This window comes from Hippocampus zosterae, chromosome 16 (genome assembly GCF_025434085.1).
Source record: "Hippocampus zosterae strain Florida chromosome 16, ASM2543408v3, whole genome shotgun sequence".
Taxonomy (NCBI): domain Eukaryota; kingdom Metazoa; phylum Chordata; class Actinopteri; order Syngnathiformes; family Syngnathidae; genus Hippocampus; species Hippocampus zosterae.
Genome location: NC_067466.1, coordinates 19190871 through 19204334, shown reverse-complemented (window position 1 = coordinate 19204334; position 13464 = coordinate 19190871). Strand labels below are relative to the sequence as shown.

At 54.2% G+C, this 13464-nt stretch overlaps 2 protein-coding genes across 2 annotated transcripts; one reads left to right on the top strand and one right to left on the bottom strand.

Moving 5' to 3' along the window:
- Positions 1-412: 412 nt before the first annotated feature.
- On the top strand, positions 413-9073 carry emsy (EMSY transcriptional repressor, BRCA2 interacting). Its single transcript, XM_052047620.1, has 20 exons — positions 413-562; positions 1197-1305; positions 1534-1633; positions 2173-2247; positions 2341-2516; positions 3097-3252; positions 3335-3600; positions 3674-3902; positions 3978-4190; positions 4326-4496; positions 4703-4876; positions 4973-5109; positions 5585-5761; positions 5835-6021; positions 6113-6280; positions 6387-6542; positions 6625-6764; positions 6924-7406; positions 7502-7819; positions 7975-9073. The coding sequence occupies exons 2-20, from the start codon at positions 1200-1202 to the stop codon at positions 8143-8145; spliced, it is 3603 nt and encodes a 1200-aa protein (XP_051903580.1). The 5' UTR covers positions 413-562; positions 1197-1199; the 3' UTR covers positions 8146-9073.
- A 27-nt stretch (positions 9074-9100) lies between these two features.
- Positions 9101-13314, bottom strand: LOC127588763 (GTP-binding protein SAR1b). The gene is made up of 7 exons (XM_052047619.1): positions 13129-13314; positions 11025-11100; positions 10470-10589; positions 10304-10369; positions 10121-10224; positions 9560-9691; positions 9101-9414 (listed from the first exon to the last, which is right to left on the bottom strand). Exons 2-7 carry the CDS (start codon positions 11080-11082, stop codon positions 9298-9300), a joined length of 597 nt encoding a protein of 198 aa, XP_051903579.1. The 5' UTR covers positions 11083-11100; positions 13129-13314; the 3' UTR covers positions 9101-9297.
- Positions 13315-13464: the final 150 nt, after the last annotated feature.

The window sequence follows — 13464 nt, the reverse complement described above, 5'->3', positions numbered from 1 at the left end:
TCCTCTTCTCTTCCCCTCGGTTGGCAAAAAAAAAAAAAAAGATGCGTTCAAATGCTCATCGTGATCCTTCGAGGGAGTGATTAAAACGGCAAAATATCAAATGAAAATTTATAGCTACTCCACACCGTTAGAGTGTAAAACTCAATTAATACAGACATGATCATAAAACAAACTGGAGTCACGATCGAGTCTCTTGCGTGTGCCTTCTGCCCACGTAGGCGTGTATTTGAACGGTCCGCGAAGTGGTCGTTTGATTTTGAGGCTGCGCTCTTATTTGTCGTCGGTAGGCGGCAGCACTTGATAAAAGCGGGACAAAAAAAGCAAGCAAAAATCCCACGAAGGAGCAAGCTCCTTCCCTTTGGGCTGAGCTCTGCTAACAGACAACGTAAACATTAGCACATTTGACTTTAAACTCGTTTTTCGGGCGCTTGTCGCTCCGGTTCACTCGAGCAAAACATCGCTACGCAGAGGCTTGGATAAAATGTAACCTTCAACTATGGCTGTTTGGAGTTGTGTATTTTTTAACGCTGTCGAGGCCTTGTGTTTGTCCTGCTAACGAGAGGTAAGCCACTCCAGCAGAGGCTAACATTCGAAGCTAACGTCAGTCATTTGACCTCCCTCGCGCCCGCCGCTAAACATCATTTGCTCTTATGAAGTAATGACACCCTTTGGACGCGTTATCGTTTGCTGAACCTGATGTGTTCCCGTTGGCGAGAAATAGTCAGTAAAGTGACAGAACGCACACAACCATCGTCCACAGCCGTTTCCGGCGATTCTCTGAGTCGCTTGGAGAAACGATGAGGCGCGCTCCCTGTCATTATTGTTTGCATCGTTCCACTTGTAGTTCAAGTTTTAGCACTGTCACATTAGTGTCATATTAAGGCTAGCTTAAATTCAAACCCGGGCAGGTGATTGCCCTCGCAGAGCTGCAAAATTGCCATTCAGATTCATCAATTTCACCTGTTGTATCTAATCCAATACGAGCGCCCTGACTCTCGTGTGTGGTTTAAATCCGTGAAACACACTTTCAAGTGTTAGGCGCCGCGTTTCTTGCTAGCCGTGCTCCCTCATGTAGACGGACATTAACGCAATACCCACGGGCAGATCTTCTTTATCCTCTGAAGGAATAAGAATAAGACTTTGTCTGCCAACTGTATTTTTAGTGAAGATAATGTTGCCGTTATTGTTGTCTTTAGCCAATGATTCAGCTGGAGAAACCGCTGCTGACTGGGACCATGCCGGTGGTCTGGCCCACCATCCTTGACCTGGGCAGGGATGAGTGCAAAAGGATACTGCGCAAACTGGGTAAGCTCCAAGTTGGCATCCTCGGTCAAAAGATTGCCAACAAGATCTCTCAGCGCGGTTTCTAATATCTCGGCATGTGAAAACTGCCATCGGCACGAGAGAGACCCTCTTCATGGATGAGGATGAATCGTAAAACCAATCTCGGTTCAAGATCCTTTGTTTGTATTCGAAGGAGCTTTACGCGATTGAGGCCCTAGCGGTATGAACGCGTTGTCCCCCTCTTGGCAGAGCTGGAGGCGTACGCCGGCGTCATCAGCGCCCTGCGAGCCCAGGGAGACCTCACTAAGGACAAGAAGGATCTGCTGGGAGAGCTCACCAAAATCCTTGGGTAATTCTTGGCCTGTGCCACTTTTTTTGGGGTGTTCCCAAGTGAATTATGGGTGTGCTTAATAGTTCTACAATTCTCCACGGATGCACACAATCCCAAATGGATAGCGATCGACTCATTCACGACATTGACAGAATTATTTTTCACATGCCTTGAAATCAAAGCTGATTTTTTTTTTCTTTCCTCTTCCTCGTACAAACCATTCGCAACTCCAAAAGGACATTACGGCATCTAGTTTTCCCCATTGCGTTAATTACTAGTCCATCCAAAAATTCACAGTTCTCCACCAACGTGAAAATTATACAGCTGATTCCCATTCCGCAGTGATTATTTTGCTCTCATGTTAGCTTACCAACTGTTAGCGGGGCTAGCGTTGAAACAATTTTCATGGCAAATTGCAAAATCGCAGCAAACTCGATCGCTGCAATTTGTCGTCACGTTGTACTTTTTTCCACATTCCGCAGCATTTCAGCTCGGCATTCGCGGGCATCGTTTCCACATGTTGCATTCTCCGGTTTCACTTGACTTCCTCTCCTTAGCATCTCAACCGAGCGCCACCGCGCCGAAGTGCGCCGCGCCGTCAACGACGAGCGCCTTTGCACCGTCGCGTACCAGTGAGTGAACTCGCCGCCGGCTGAGCGCTTCGGTCGGTAATCGAGCGCGCCTCACTCACCCGCCTTTGGTGGCGTCCCCCCCCGCCCCCGCAGCATGGCGGGTCAGAACAGCTCGTCCGAATGGTCCATCGAGGGCCGGCGGCTGGTGCCGCTGATGCCCCGGCTGGTCCCGCAGACGGCCTTCACCGCCACTGCCAACGCGGTGGCCAGCGCCGCCGCCACTCACAACGCCTCCATGCTGTTGCCGGCTGAGACGGGGAACAAGGAAGGTGGGTGGGCGCCATTTTGTCACCGAGCCCAAAAAGCTGAATCATGATATCGCGAAGCCAAGCTTGCCACGCACCCATAGCTCCGCTTGCCTTCGTCTCTCCGCACGAGTCTGACAAACTAGCGGCAGAAAGCACAAAGGCAGGCTCTTGCTCTGTGACATCACCTGTCACAAGGTTCTTTGATTTAAAAAAAAAAAAAATTTGCAGCATTTTTTCTCTTGTGACGCAACAAAGGCGATTCCGCTGGGGTCACCAATGTAGTCCAAAGAGCGGCGTTTTTTTATTTTTTAGTTTCTCACTGCCCTGAAAACATTCAAAACTCACTGCCAGCCCTCCCAGTGAGCCCCCCCCCTCCACGTACTGAATTTGTCCCTTTTTAGGGCTGAACGATCTGAGTTTCATATTGAGTCATTTAGCACCATCTGGTGGCGCCTTTGGACATTGTCCCAAAAAACCAAAAAAAAACATGGGGACCGTTTTCAGTGAGTAGCTGGGGATTGGTTGCAGTGGGGGGGGCGTGTCTAATTGCGAAACGCACAAATGTGAAGTGACAAGACACCCCGCCTCCTTTCCCTCGCAGTGGTCGTGTGTTACTCCTACACGAGCACGACGGGCACCTCCAGCAGCTCCACGGCAACGAGCGGCGCGGCGGCAACGGCCACCAAGTCCCCGCGGCCACCCAGCCCCTCGTCCAGCGTGGTGGTGCTGCCCAGCGGAAGCACCGTCTACGTCAAAAGTCGGCCCAATGACACCGCGCATGCCGCTGTCCCGCGGAGAGCACCGTGCGCGCCTAAAACGGACGCGGTCTTGATTTTTAGGCGTGAGCTGCTCCGATGAGGACGAGAAGCCGCGCAAGCGCCGGCGCACCAACTCGTCCGGCTCGTCGCCGGTGCTGCTGAAGGAGGCGGCCAAGGTGTCGTCGCCCGCCGCCAAGCACGTAGCGGCGGCGCCGGTGGTGAGCGGCAGCCCCAAGATGAGCAACCTCATGCAGAGCATCGCCAACTCGCTGCCGCCGCACCTGTCGCCCGTCAAGATCACCTTCACCAAGCCCACCATTCAGACCACCAGCAGCAGCACGCAAAAGGTGGCCGCCGCGCATCCGCAACCGGCAGTCGTCCTTCTCCCCCCTCACCTTCTGGCGGCGCTCTCCTTCGCAGGTGATCATCGTGACCACGTCGCCCAGCTCCAACTTTGTGCCCAACATCCTGTCCAAGTCGCACAACAACGCCGGCGTGTCCAAGTTGGCCTCCAGCTCCATCCTGACCACGCCCACCCACAAGCAGACGGTGGTCTTCCCGGCGGCCACTTGCGGCCCCTCGGCCGCGCCGGCCGTCACCGCCGTGGTCTCCTCCTCGCCCTCGGCCGTCATGTCCGCCGTGTCCTCGTGTAAGCGGCGTCGCCGCCGACAGGAACGTTCCATGCCGCGGCGGAAAGCTCAAACGCGCCGTTTTGCGCTTTCAGGCGCCGCCTCGGCGGGCGTGAAAGTGGCCTCGGCCAGGCTGCCCTCCCCGAAGACCCTGGCGGGCTCCCCGGCGCAGATCCTGGGCCAGTTCCCCAAGCAGCAGTCGCCCAAGCAACTGCAGGCGTCGTCCATGGGGGCTTCCGGCGTGGGCCAGGCCGGCGCCGCCGCCTCGCCGGGCCCCAAGCCCACGATTCAGATCAAGCAAGAGTCTGGTAAGAAACGGAGAACAAGGAGTTTACGGATTTATTAATTTCATGGGCTTTGCTTCCCCACATTTGTACGATTTCCACTTTTCACACAAAAAAAAGCCCCACGTTCATTGGTGAAGGAATTTTTTGTGTGCGCAGGGGTGAAGATCATCACTCAGCAGGTGCAGCCCAGCAAAATCCTGCCCAAGCCGTCGGCGGCGGCGGCTCTGTCCGGCGGCGGCGGCGCCGGAGGCAGCAGCTCCTCGCCCATCATGGTGGTCAGCAGCAACGGAGCCATCATGACCACCAAGCTGGTCACTCAGCCCACAGGTTGCCCACTCGTTAGCTTTTCTTCGGGGAAACTGCCGGTGAAATGCCCCCCCCCCCTACCCCCCCCCAAAAAAGTTGAATAGAATGTGAGCAAGTGGTAGCGGACCACACCCAAAGTCAAGCGGTTGGCTCCGTCCCTTTCTCGGCCGCTCCGGCGTATCTGCTCCCGAGGTGCTAAAGGTCCTTGTGCAACCTTGTGCCCGCAGCCACCCAGGCCACCTACACGCGGCCCGCCGTGGCCCCCAACCTGGGCGCCCGCATCTCGGCCTCGGCCGGCGCCGCCACCTACGTCAAGACCACGAGCGGCAGCATCATCACGGTGGTGCCCAAGTCCTTGGCCACGCTGGGCGGGAAGATCATCAGCAGCAACATGGTGTCGGGTACGAGTGGCCTCCATGTCGTCCATATCTGGCTCGGAAAATGGATGCTGCGTGTACGACCGGTGTGTTTTTTTTTTTTTTTTTTGGCGTCCGCAGGCACCACCACAAAGATCACCACCATCCCCATGTCGTCCAAACCCAACGTGATCGTGGTGCAGAAGACCAGCGGCAAAGGGGCCACCATCCAAGGGCTGCCCGGCAAGAACGTGGTCACCACCTTGTTGAACGCGGGGGTCAGTACAATGCCGTTCCGCTGGTTTTTTTTTTTTTTTTAAACGGGCGCCGGTGTATCTCCGGGTGGTAGCACATCGGGCGGGGACCGCGTACCGACCTCAATTTTCAATTTCATTAAAAAAAATAAGTCTATGGAGGGCTAAAACGATGACTCGCTCAAATAGTAATTTGATTACAAATAAAAGACAGCCCTGAAGTTTTCCTGGGATCTTTTTTTTTTTCCCCCCATAACCTGTTCAAGTTTGGTGAGGGGCGTGGCCTACATCTGCATGGAGGCAGACTCAACTGGGTGTTGACAAAAAAAAAAAAAAATAGTCGTTGTGGCCGTGAACCAGAGCCTCGATGGTTCGTTTCCCGGCCGCAGCATCACGGGTCACCCGGAAATACGTGCAACATGGCGGCGGCGGCAAAGTCCGAGGCAAGTCGTGGCCTTGAGCGTGCGAGAATTCATTTTAACAAGCGTTGTTACGTCAGGGAGAGAAGAGCCTGCAGGCCGTCCCGGGGACCAAACCGGCCATCATCACCGCCGGCAGGCCCATCACCAAGATGATCGTCACGCAGCCCAAAGGCCTGAGCGCCGGCGCCGCCTCCGCCGCCGCCACCAAGATCATCCCCACCAAGATCGTCTACGGCCAGCAGGGCAAGACGCAGGTTAGTCACTTTTTTTTTTCCTTCAAAATTCGAGATTGCAGCAGTTTTGTTTTTTTGTCTTTTTCTGCTCCAGGTGCTCATCAAGCCCAAGCCGGTGTACCAGACGGCCGTGGTGAGCGAACAGACCCGGCAGCTGGTCAGCGAGACCCTGCAGCAGGTCACCCGCTCGGTCGACGCGGCCCACGTTAGCGCTCAAGACGGCGGCGCGAAGGACGAGTGCGGCGCCCTCGCGGAAAGCTCGGCCGGGGAAGCGTCGCACGGTAGGCGGGACGCCGCGGCGTCGGCGCGGCGCCGGGCTCTCGAAGCCGCAAAATGCTTGAATGCGCTCTCGGGGGCTCGTCCCTCTGGCAGAGACGCAGGCGGTGCTGCACGTGCTGTCCTCCCGCGAGCAGGAGTGGACGGAGCAGGAGGTGTCGGTGGAGTCGGCCCCGACCATCATCTACCAGGAGGTGACCGCCGCCGAATCCCAGTCCGCCGCGTCCACCATTAAAGCTCTGCTGGAGCTGCAGCAGACCTCAGGTAAAAATATGGCTACCGGCGCCTCGTCTCATCTGAACGTTGCTCCTTGACAACTGAGATGCCAACAGATGGCGCTAAAGCAAAAACGGCCCTGTTGTGCGCGTAGTGAAGGAGAAGGGCGAGTCCAAAGCCAGGCAGCACGCGCACATCGACCTGAGCCAGATGGCCGTGCCCATCCAGCTGGCGCAGGAGAAGAGGAGCGGCCCGGAGTCGTCGCGGCCGCCCGGCGGCGAGCCCCAAGCGGGCGCCGCCCCGCCGCCCGGTATGACAGCCCGCCCTGCCGTCTCGTGGCCTCGCTTGTGACGCTTCTCTCGCCAACGCTACGCCTGACGTTTTCCTCGCAGCTAAAGTGAGCCGGACGACAACGGAGGAGCGTGCGGCCGCGTCCCCCGCCGCCCCCTACAAAAGCGTCGGCCAGGTCCCCGTGGCAAACAAGCCGGTCGACGCCACGCCCGTAACCGCGGTGACGCACGTCAGCCACAGGGTGAGGAGATCCGTGGCCCAACTGGAACAGGAAGTCTGCCGTTTTGTTGACGCGGCCATTTTAGTGCAGGATTGCTGGGCTCAAACTCCGGGAAGTGTCGGGTGTATTCTCCTTGATTGACTTCTTTTTATTTGCATGACATCATCTTTTGCGTCGCAGCCTTCCGATGGTAAAAGCGAGTCCGCGTTGGAGGCGAGCGAGCTGGAAGGCGACACGCTGGACCCTCAGACAGGCTTGTTTTACCGCTCCAGCAACCAGACGGACGCCCCCAAGCAAGCCCCCCACGCCGCTCCTCAGCTCACGGCTGCCAGCCACCCAGAAGGCACCACTCCACCTCTTCCTCCTCTTCCTCCTCCTCCTCATCCTCCCCAGCTGCAGAGTAAACCTCAGCTCAGCCAGGCTCCGCCCCCCTCCTCTCCCTCGCCCTCCTCTTCGTCCTCACCGGCCAAGAAGCTCCCCAAACTGAGAGAGCAGAGTCCGGCCAAGCCTCAGGGTGCCGCCCCCTCGCTCGTCACGCCGCAGCTGCCCAAACTACAGCAGGCGCCCACGTCGCACCACAGGCCGCTGCACGCGCCCATGTCGCACCCGCCGCCGCTGCAGGCGCACCACCCCATTGGCGCCGACAAGGCCGCGCCGGTACAGGTCAGTCCGTCGACATATCGCGCCAATCGTACAACGCGTATCGAGTGGGAACTTGTATGCTAACGGCGAGTGTCGTGTCGCGCGTCGGAGCGCAGCAGCCAATCATCACGCAGAGCGCCACCGTCACCAAAATCACCTTCGGCGGCATCCACCAGCAGCAGGCCGGCCACGCGCCGCCCGTCCCGAGCGACGATGCCGAGCTGGCGGGCCAGCCGGGCTCGGGGCCGGCGCTGGACGAGGAGGCGTCCGTGTCCGACATCCTGAAGATCTCCATGATGGAGGCCCAGATCGACCCCGGCACCGAGCCCGTGCTGGTGGACTCGTCCGGCGAGCGGCCCTCCCAGGCGCAGGCCCTGGAGGCCAAGCGAGCGGCGGCCCAACACTTTGCCAAAGAGCGCCTGGAGGTGATCCAGGTACGTCTGCGCTCCTTTCCAGGCGCTTTCGGTTTTCTGGACAATGTCTTTGCAATGCTTATTTGTGGTCATTTCATTTAACTTCGTGTTGCCCCCCGCCAAAAAAATTGTAGAGAATCTAAACTTGGACTCGTGTGTGTTTTTGCGGTGCGCAGGTGATCCCTCAGTACTCGATCGTGCCGGACTCGAGCCAGTCCAACGTGGTGGTGGAGCCCAGCGGCTTCCTGGAGATCACCAACTACACCAGCCAACAGCTGGATGACGACGACGGCCCCGCCGAGCACGACGTGGACAGTGGTAACGACGCCGGCCCCCCCACGCCCTAGAACGGACCCCGCCCCGTCCAGCTTGATGTACCCACTTTGTAACGGGGTACGTTGGACTTTTCTAGCCACTTTGAACTCTTCTCTCTCTCTCGCTCGCGCACGGATTTTTAATAGGAGTGACAATGGATCAAAATAGTGTCGCAAAAGAAGGAATTGATGTACCGTTTTTTTTTGTAAGATACAATACCAAGAAGTCATCTTAGTGTTTCAGTTTTTCCTTTTGTACCTTTTCAAAGTTGTCCACAGGATTTGTGTACTCTCCAAAATAAAGGATCCCACTCGAAAACGTTTGTGTCACTGGTGAAGAGGAAAAATTTGGGCGACGGGAGGTCAAGAACGCACAAAAATGCGCTCATTTTGCTGTATTGATGTCAAAGCCTGTTGTTCATTGCAAACATTTATTATCATTTCTTCTTCTTACACGTTTATGATGCAAACCACACCGCCGCCGCCACCACCAGCCTTGCTTTTGGAATGCAGTCGCCACCCGATGCTGGAATGAAGAGACACAAGGGAACTGGACATGTGTGCTAATATCCCCCCCATCACCCCAAATGGCATCTTCCTCTTACTTTTCTAACAATCATAACCATAATCTGAAAAAAAAAAAGTGGGGTGGGGGGGGGGTTACAACTGAAACGGAACAAGGCATGCATAATGTAACGAACATAAAGGATACAACGTCCATGTACCATTTTGGTGTACATTTCATACATTTGTAATATTGAGCTATTGCGCTACTTTTTTTAATATCAAAATATATATTAAAGAAAATCAAATTGGGATTTTTTTTTTCTCAGTGTGAGCAAGGCAAGGAGGGGGGGTGTTGGTCCTTTCCGTTTATTGATGCTGTCATAAAAGTAAACAAAAACATGATTGAATAGAAATGCCGTGTAAAGAACAAATGGACGCCGTTGTATGGAAGGGGGGGGGGGGGCGGGGGGGAGTTGTCCACTTTGCGCTATAGAGAGGGACAAACGAATGTGTGGTTGTGTAAGTGCAGAACCCAAAGAACCAATAAAAGTCTATTGGGATCGAGTTGTTGTCATCGTCGTCTTGGTGGTGGGTGGGCGGTCACGCCCGCCGCCGCCGCCGCTGCTGCTCTTTCTATTTGTTGTAGTTGCGGTGAGGGTGCGGCAGGTGGCGCCGCCTTCAGTCGATGTACTGCGAGAGCCAGCGGAATCCCTCTCCGTATCCTTGGCGCTTCAACACGGTGCACATGAACACCTCCAGGGGTCTCGTGTTCAGCTCCTTCAGCGGGATGTTGCCCTGCGGTAAACCACACGCGCTCCGTCAAAGCCTTTTCACTTTGAAGATGATTATTATTGTTTTTTTTTTTTTTTTTAAGGCAGCCCGGCGGCGTAGCAGTCGGCATGTCCGCCTCACTGTCGAGAGGTTCCGGGCGGCTGCTCACCTTGCCCGTCGTCTGGCCGTACAGTCCAAACCTTTCCCTCAGCTGCTCCTCGCTGATGGCCTCCGGCCGGTCGATCTTGTTGCCCAGGATGAGGATGGGCACGTTCCCAATGGTCTCGTCCGTCATCAAACCCTGAACAGGCGCAAAAGTCGCAGAAAGGCGTTACCACCGGGACGGAAAGTAAGACCGCCGTCTGACGTTCGCTGAACAGGCGCCGTGAAGTGACAACCTTGGCCACGAGGGGGCGGTATGATACCAATATACGGGTACACGCATGGAGCCGATGACGGTAAGGCACAAGAATATGAGTTGGTCTTTACATAGGATAAAGAATACATGCCTGTGAGTATGAATGTCTGTCTACGTGTGTTGCTCTTTCAAATGTGTTCAACCATATTGCTCAAAGGTAGCATTAAGTTAAGCTGATCTCTCCCCCCCCCCCCCCCCCCCCCCCCCCCCCCCAAGAAGAAGAATTGTTCCAACTGTGGCCGATTGTGACTTTTTCAGTTCGTGGACCTTTGGATGGAAATGCGTCCGGGGGTCCCATTGGAGGTCACTCACATCAAGTTCCGCTTTGGACTCTGCCAATCTGACGCCGTCGGCGCAGTCCACCAGGAAAACGATGCCGTTGATGGCAGGGAGGTAGTGTTTCCACACTCGGCGGGCTGGCGGCACAACAGGGGGGGGGGGGGGGGGTTATTTGCAGCCATTTGGCTCGGCGTAGCGCCAAGAAGCACCACCCACCTTGCGCGTGGCCTCCAAGGTCAAACGTGGTGAACGTCATGCCGGCAATCGTCAGCTCTTCTGAGGCTGCGTGACAACGAGTAGATGGAAGCGATCAAAAATGTCAGTGCAGGAAAAGCCCAAACGTTTGCTCGTTTTTCGCGTGGCGCTCGGCCGCACTACTGACTGGGATGTAAAGTGGGCACGTGCTGTCCCAGTCTGTCGTCTTTGAGCATGTGCAGTAGCGTGGTTTTGCCGGCATTGTCCAGGCCGAGGAACACCAGCTTGCCCGACTTCTTGTACAGTCCTGCAAACAAAGGGCAACGTGGCGGGCTCAAAAAGAGGCTAATTGTGACACACGCGCCCCCCCGTCCCCTCCCCACCGATAAGGTCAAGGAAACGCGAGTTGGACTCCCATCTTTTATAATCATTCCTCCAAGGATGTTTTTTTTTTTTTTTTTTGTGGGTGCATGCCGTACTGAAAACACCTTTTACGCGTTTGCCCTCCCGTGAGTCAGCCGCCACTCCCGACCCAAAGCTACCCGTCATGCCTCGACTGCGACTGACGAGCGCGGGCGCGACCTGTGCGACAGGGAGAACAGGACCGACCGAAGAGCGGTCGCACGGACGCGCTCCAGAACGCGGGCAGCAATTGAGGGGTCGCTAGCGTTAGGGCCTCGTGTGTGTGTGTGTGTGTGTGTGTGTGTGTGGTCTCTAAAAGTCGATAGGTTGTGGTACTCACCTAAAAACTGTAGTACACTATTGAACCCGCTATAAATCCATTCAAATATGAATGACATATTTGGAGCTGTTCAATCCTGTGAAAGGAAGCACATCCGAGAATTACAACCAAGGCAAAGTTGAGGTTCAGCTGGCAAAACACCAAGTGGTACAGTTGGCACAATGTGACCCCCCACCCCCCAAGAGGCACTGAAATCTTGTCCGTTCCTAATTTGAAGTGCAAAGTATGGGGAAAAAAAGGTGTCATACGCTTAAGCACTTGTACTGTCTTTGCGTGGGAGAAATGTTGCTTTTTTTTCTCCCCCTTCTTCTTCTTTGAAATCCCTTTCTCGAGCGGCGTAACCAATGGCGTCCTCTCCTCCCGCTCGTGATGTAACATCGTCAGGGCTAAAGTGTAACCGAGCCAAAGGTTGCCGCCACATCGACTTCAGCCGAGTTACACGTCATCCAGGGGTCACGCCGGCCGCCTCCTTATTGGCGTCACGTGCGCTAAGAACATGCCAGCCCAATGCCGGCCGCCTCTATTGTAGCCAACGTGTGAAAAAAAAAAAACTATTGTCAGCAGAGGTCATTACTCGGATAGCGTTGTTCTGAACATAATATAGTCAAATTTGGAGGTTCGTTGGAAAGTTCAGGCAAAGGAAAGAGGAAAAAAAAGATAAACAAGGCCCTGGGTTTATGACATCCAATTATCTGAGATTACAAACTGCACACAATGAACTACTCGTAGCCTGGTTCACACGTGCCGACCAGTTTGATGGTTTTAAATTAAAAGGTGGCAGATTGCATAATGTGTATTATTATGTATATAATTAGGCTACGTTGCGATTCCTCGCACCGGAATGTTGTCAGGCGAGTACTCTCACAAAGGCGCACCGACCGGGGAGACAAAACACCCGGGATGGCTTTCCTCTGTGACGAGCGGGGCAAATATGCAGTCCCGGGCGGTTGATCCATTTCCATTCCCTTGACTTTGAATGGCGCTTCGCCCGTTTTCAACTCGCAGGTGAGCTGGAGGACGCCGAGCCCGCTGCCCTGCTGGCAGACTACGCCCCGGACTGGTCACCGGTCAATCTCTGGCCATTCAAACTTTCAACGAATGGGAAGCGAACGCACGCTTCCCACAGCATAGTCGGGTGAGTGGACCACTCGATCCATCGCTCATTTTTCAATCTAATTATTCATGTCATTGTTTCAGGCCTAATTTTAATACATCAGTGACAGGGAATACAGTATGGCGGGTCTTTGGTTTATGACAATCTCGTCGTCATTTTACGATTTATTGTAATGATGATATTTTTGAAGATACTAATGCCACACAAGAGAACGTAACTCCGTTGTAAAAACCACGGACAAGGAATATTTTATTATTCTTATTACAATGGTCAACAAATGTTTTTTTTACTGCAACTTTTCTAGATGATCCCAAGGAAGGCAATTGAGAACAGATTATTTGCGGTGCTGACTTGGCATTATGATGGAGATGCAAACGAAACAAGACGAGTTTCCTCCCGTGGTGGGGGAGGCAGGTCGATTAATTTCGCTGACACAAGTAACGTCAGAAATACATTTGGAAAATAAAACAGATCGAGCTGCTGGAAATGATGCTGCACCTCACCTCAAAACCGTTGCCTTAAAATAAGCTCGACTAGCTTTGGGTTCATATTTAATCCCCGCCACGTCACGTCACGCCGAGAACAGGCTGTTTTCGAATCATCTTTGTTTAAATATAAAAAAATCGTACAAGGGAGTATCTAACAAAAAATGTAGATATACGCTATATGCTAGCGGCTCTCGGAAGCTAGCAGGAAGCTACTAGTTACGTGTCATTTTCTCCGAACGGCGCCGTCGCATCGACAAGCCCCAAAACTCGTGATCCTCGAACTAACAGAACACAAGCGACCCACTAAGACGAACCACAAAGACAGCAAGTTGTTTTCAGAAAACAATTGCTATTTCACGGCGAGTAGCAGTCGGATCGAAAAGAGCGAAGTTAGCCCAACTTGACGTTAGCATTGTTAGCCTAGCATGAGCCGCGACCGAGATGGCGAACGTTTCGCCTTAAGACGGCCGACTGTGTGCGCGTCATCCGCCGGGAAACTCACTCGTTCTTCAGGCGTGGATTCGTCTGCCGAATGCCTTGACTCGTCTGCTCATGTGAATGTGGCTTGGGGAAAAATGCGAAGTGATCCCGCTGACAGCCAGCTCGCTCTTTCGATCGCTCGCCTGTCTCCCCCGTTTTTTTTCGTGTGTTGTTAACTGAGCCACGACACCGCAATGGCTTCTTCTGTTTCTACTTCGTCTTCGTGTCGAACGGCGATTTGAACACTGTGGTGCCTCACTAACGCCATCTACTGATTTTACTCCAATCGCGTCCAAAAGCGGTTGTTTAGAAGAAAAAAAAGTCCGATAGGCGTGCGGACCAGTCAAAATCCCAAAAT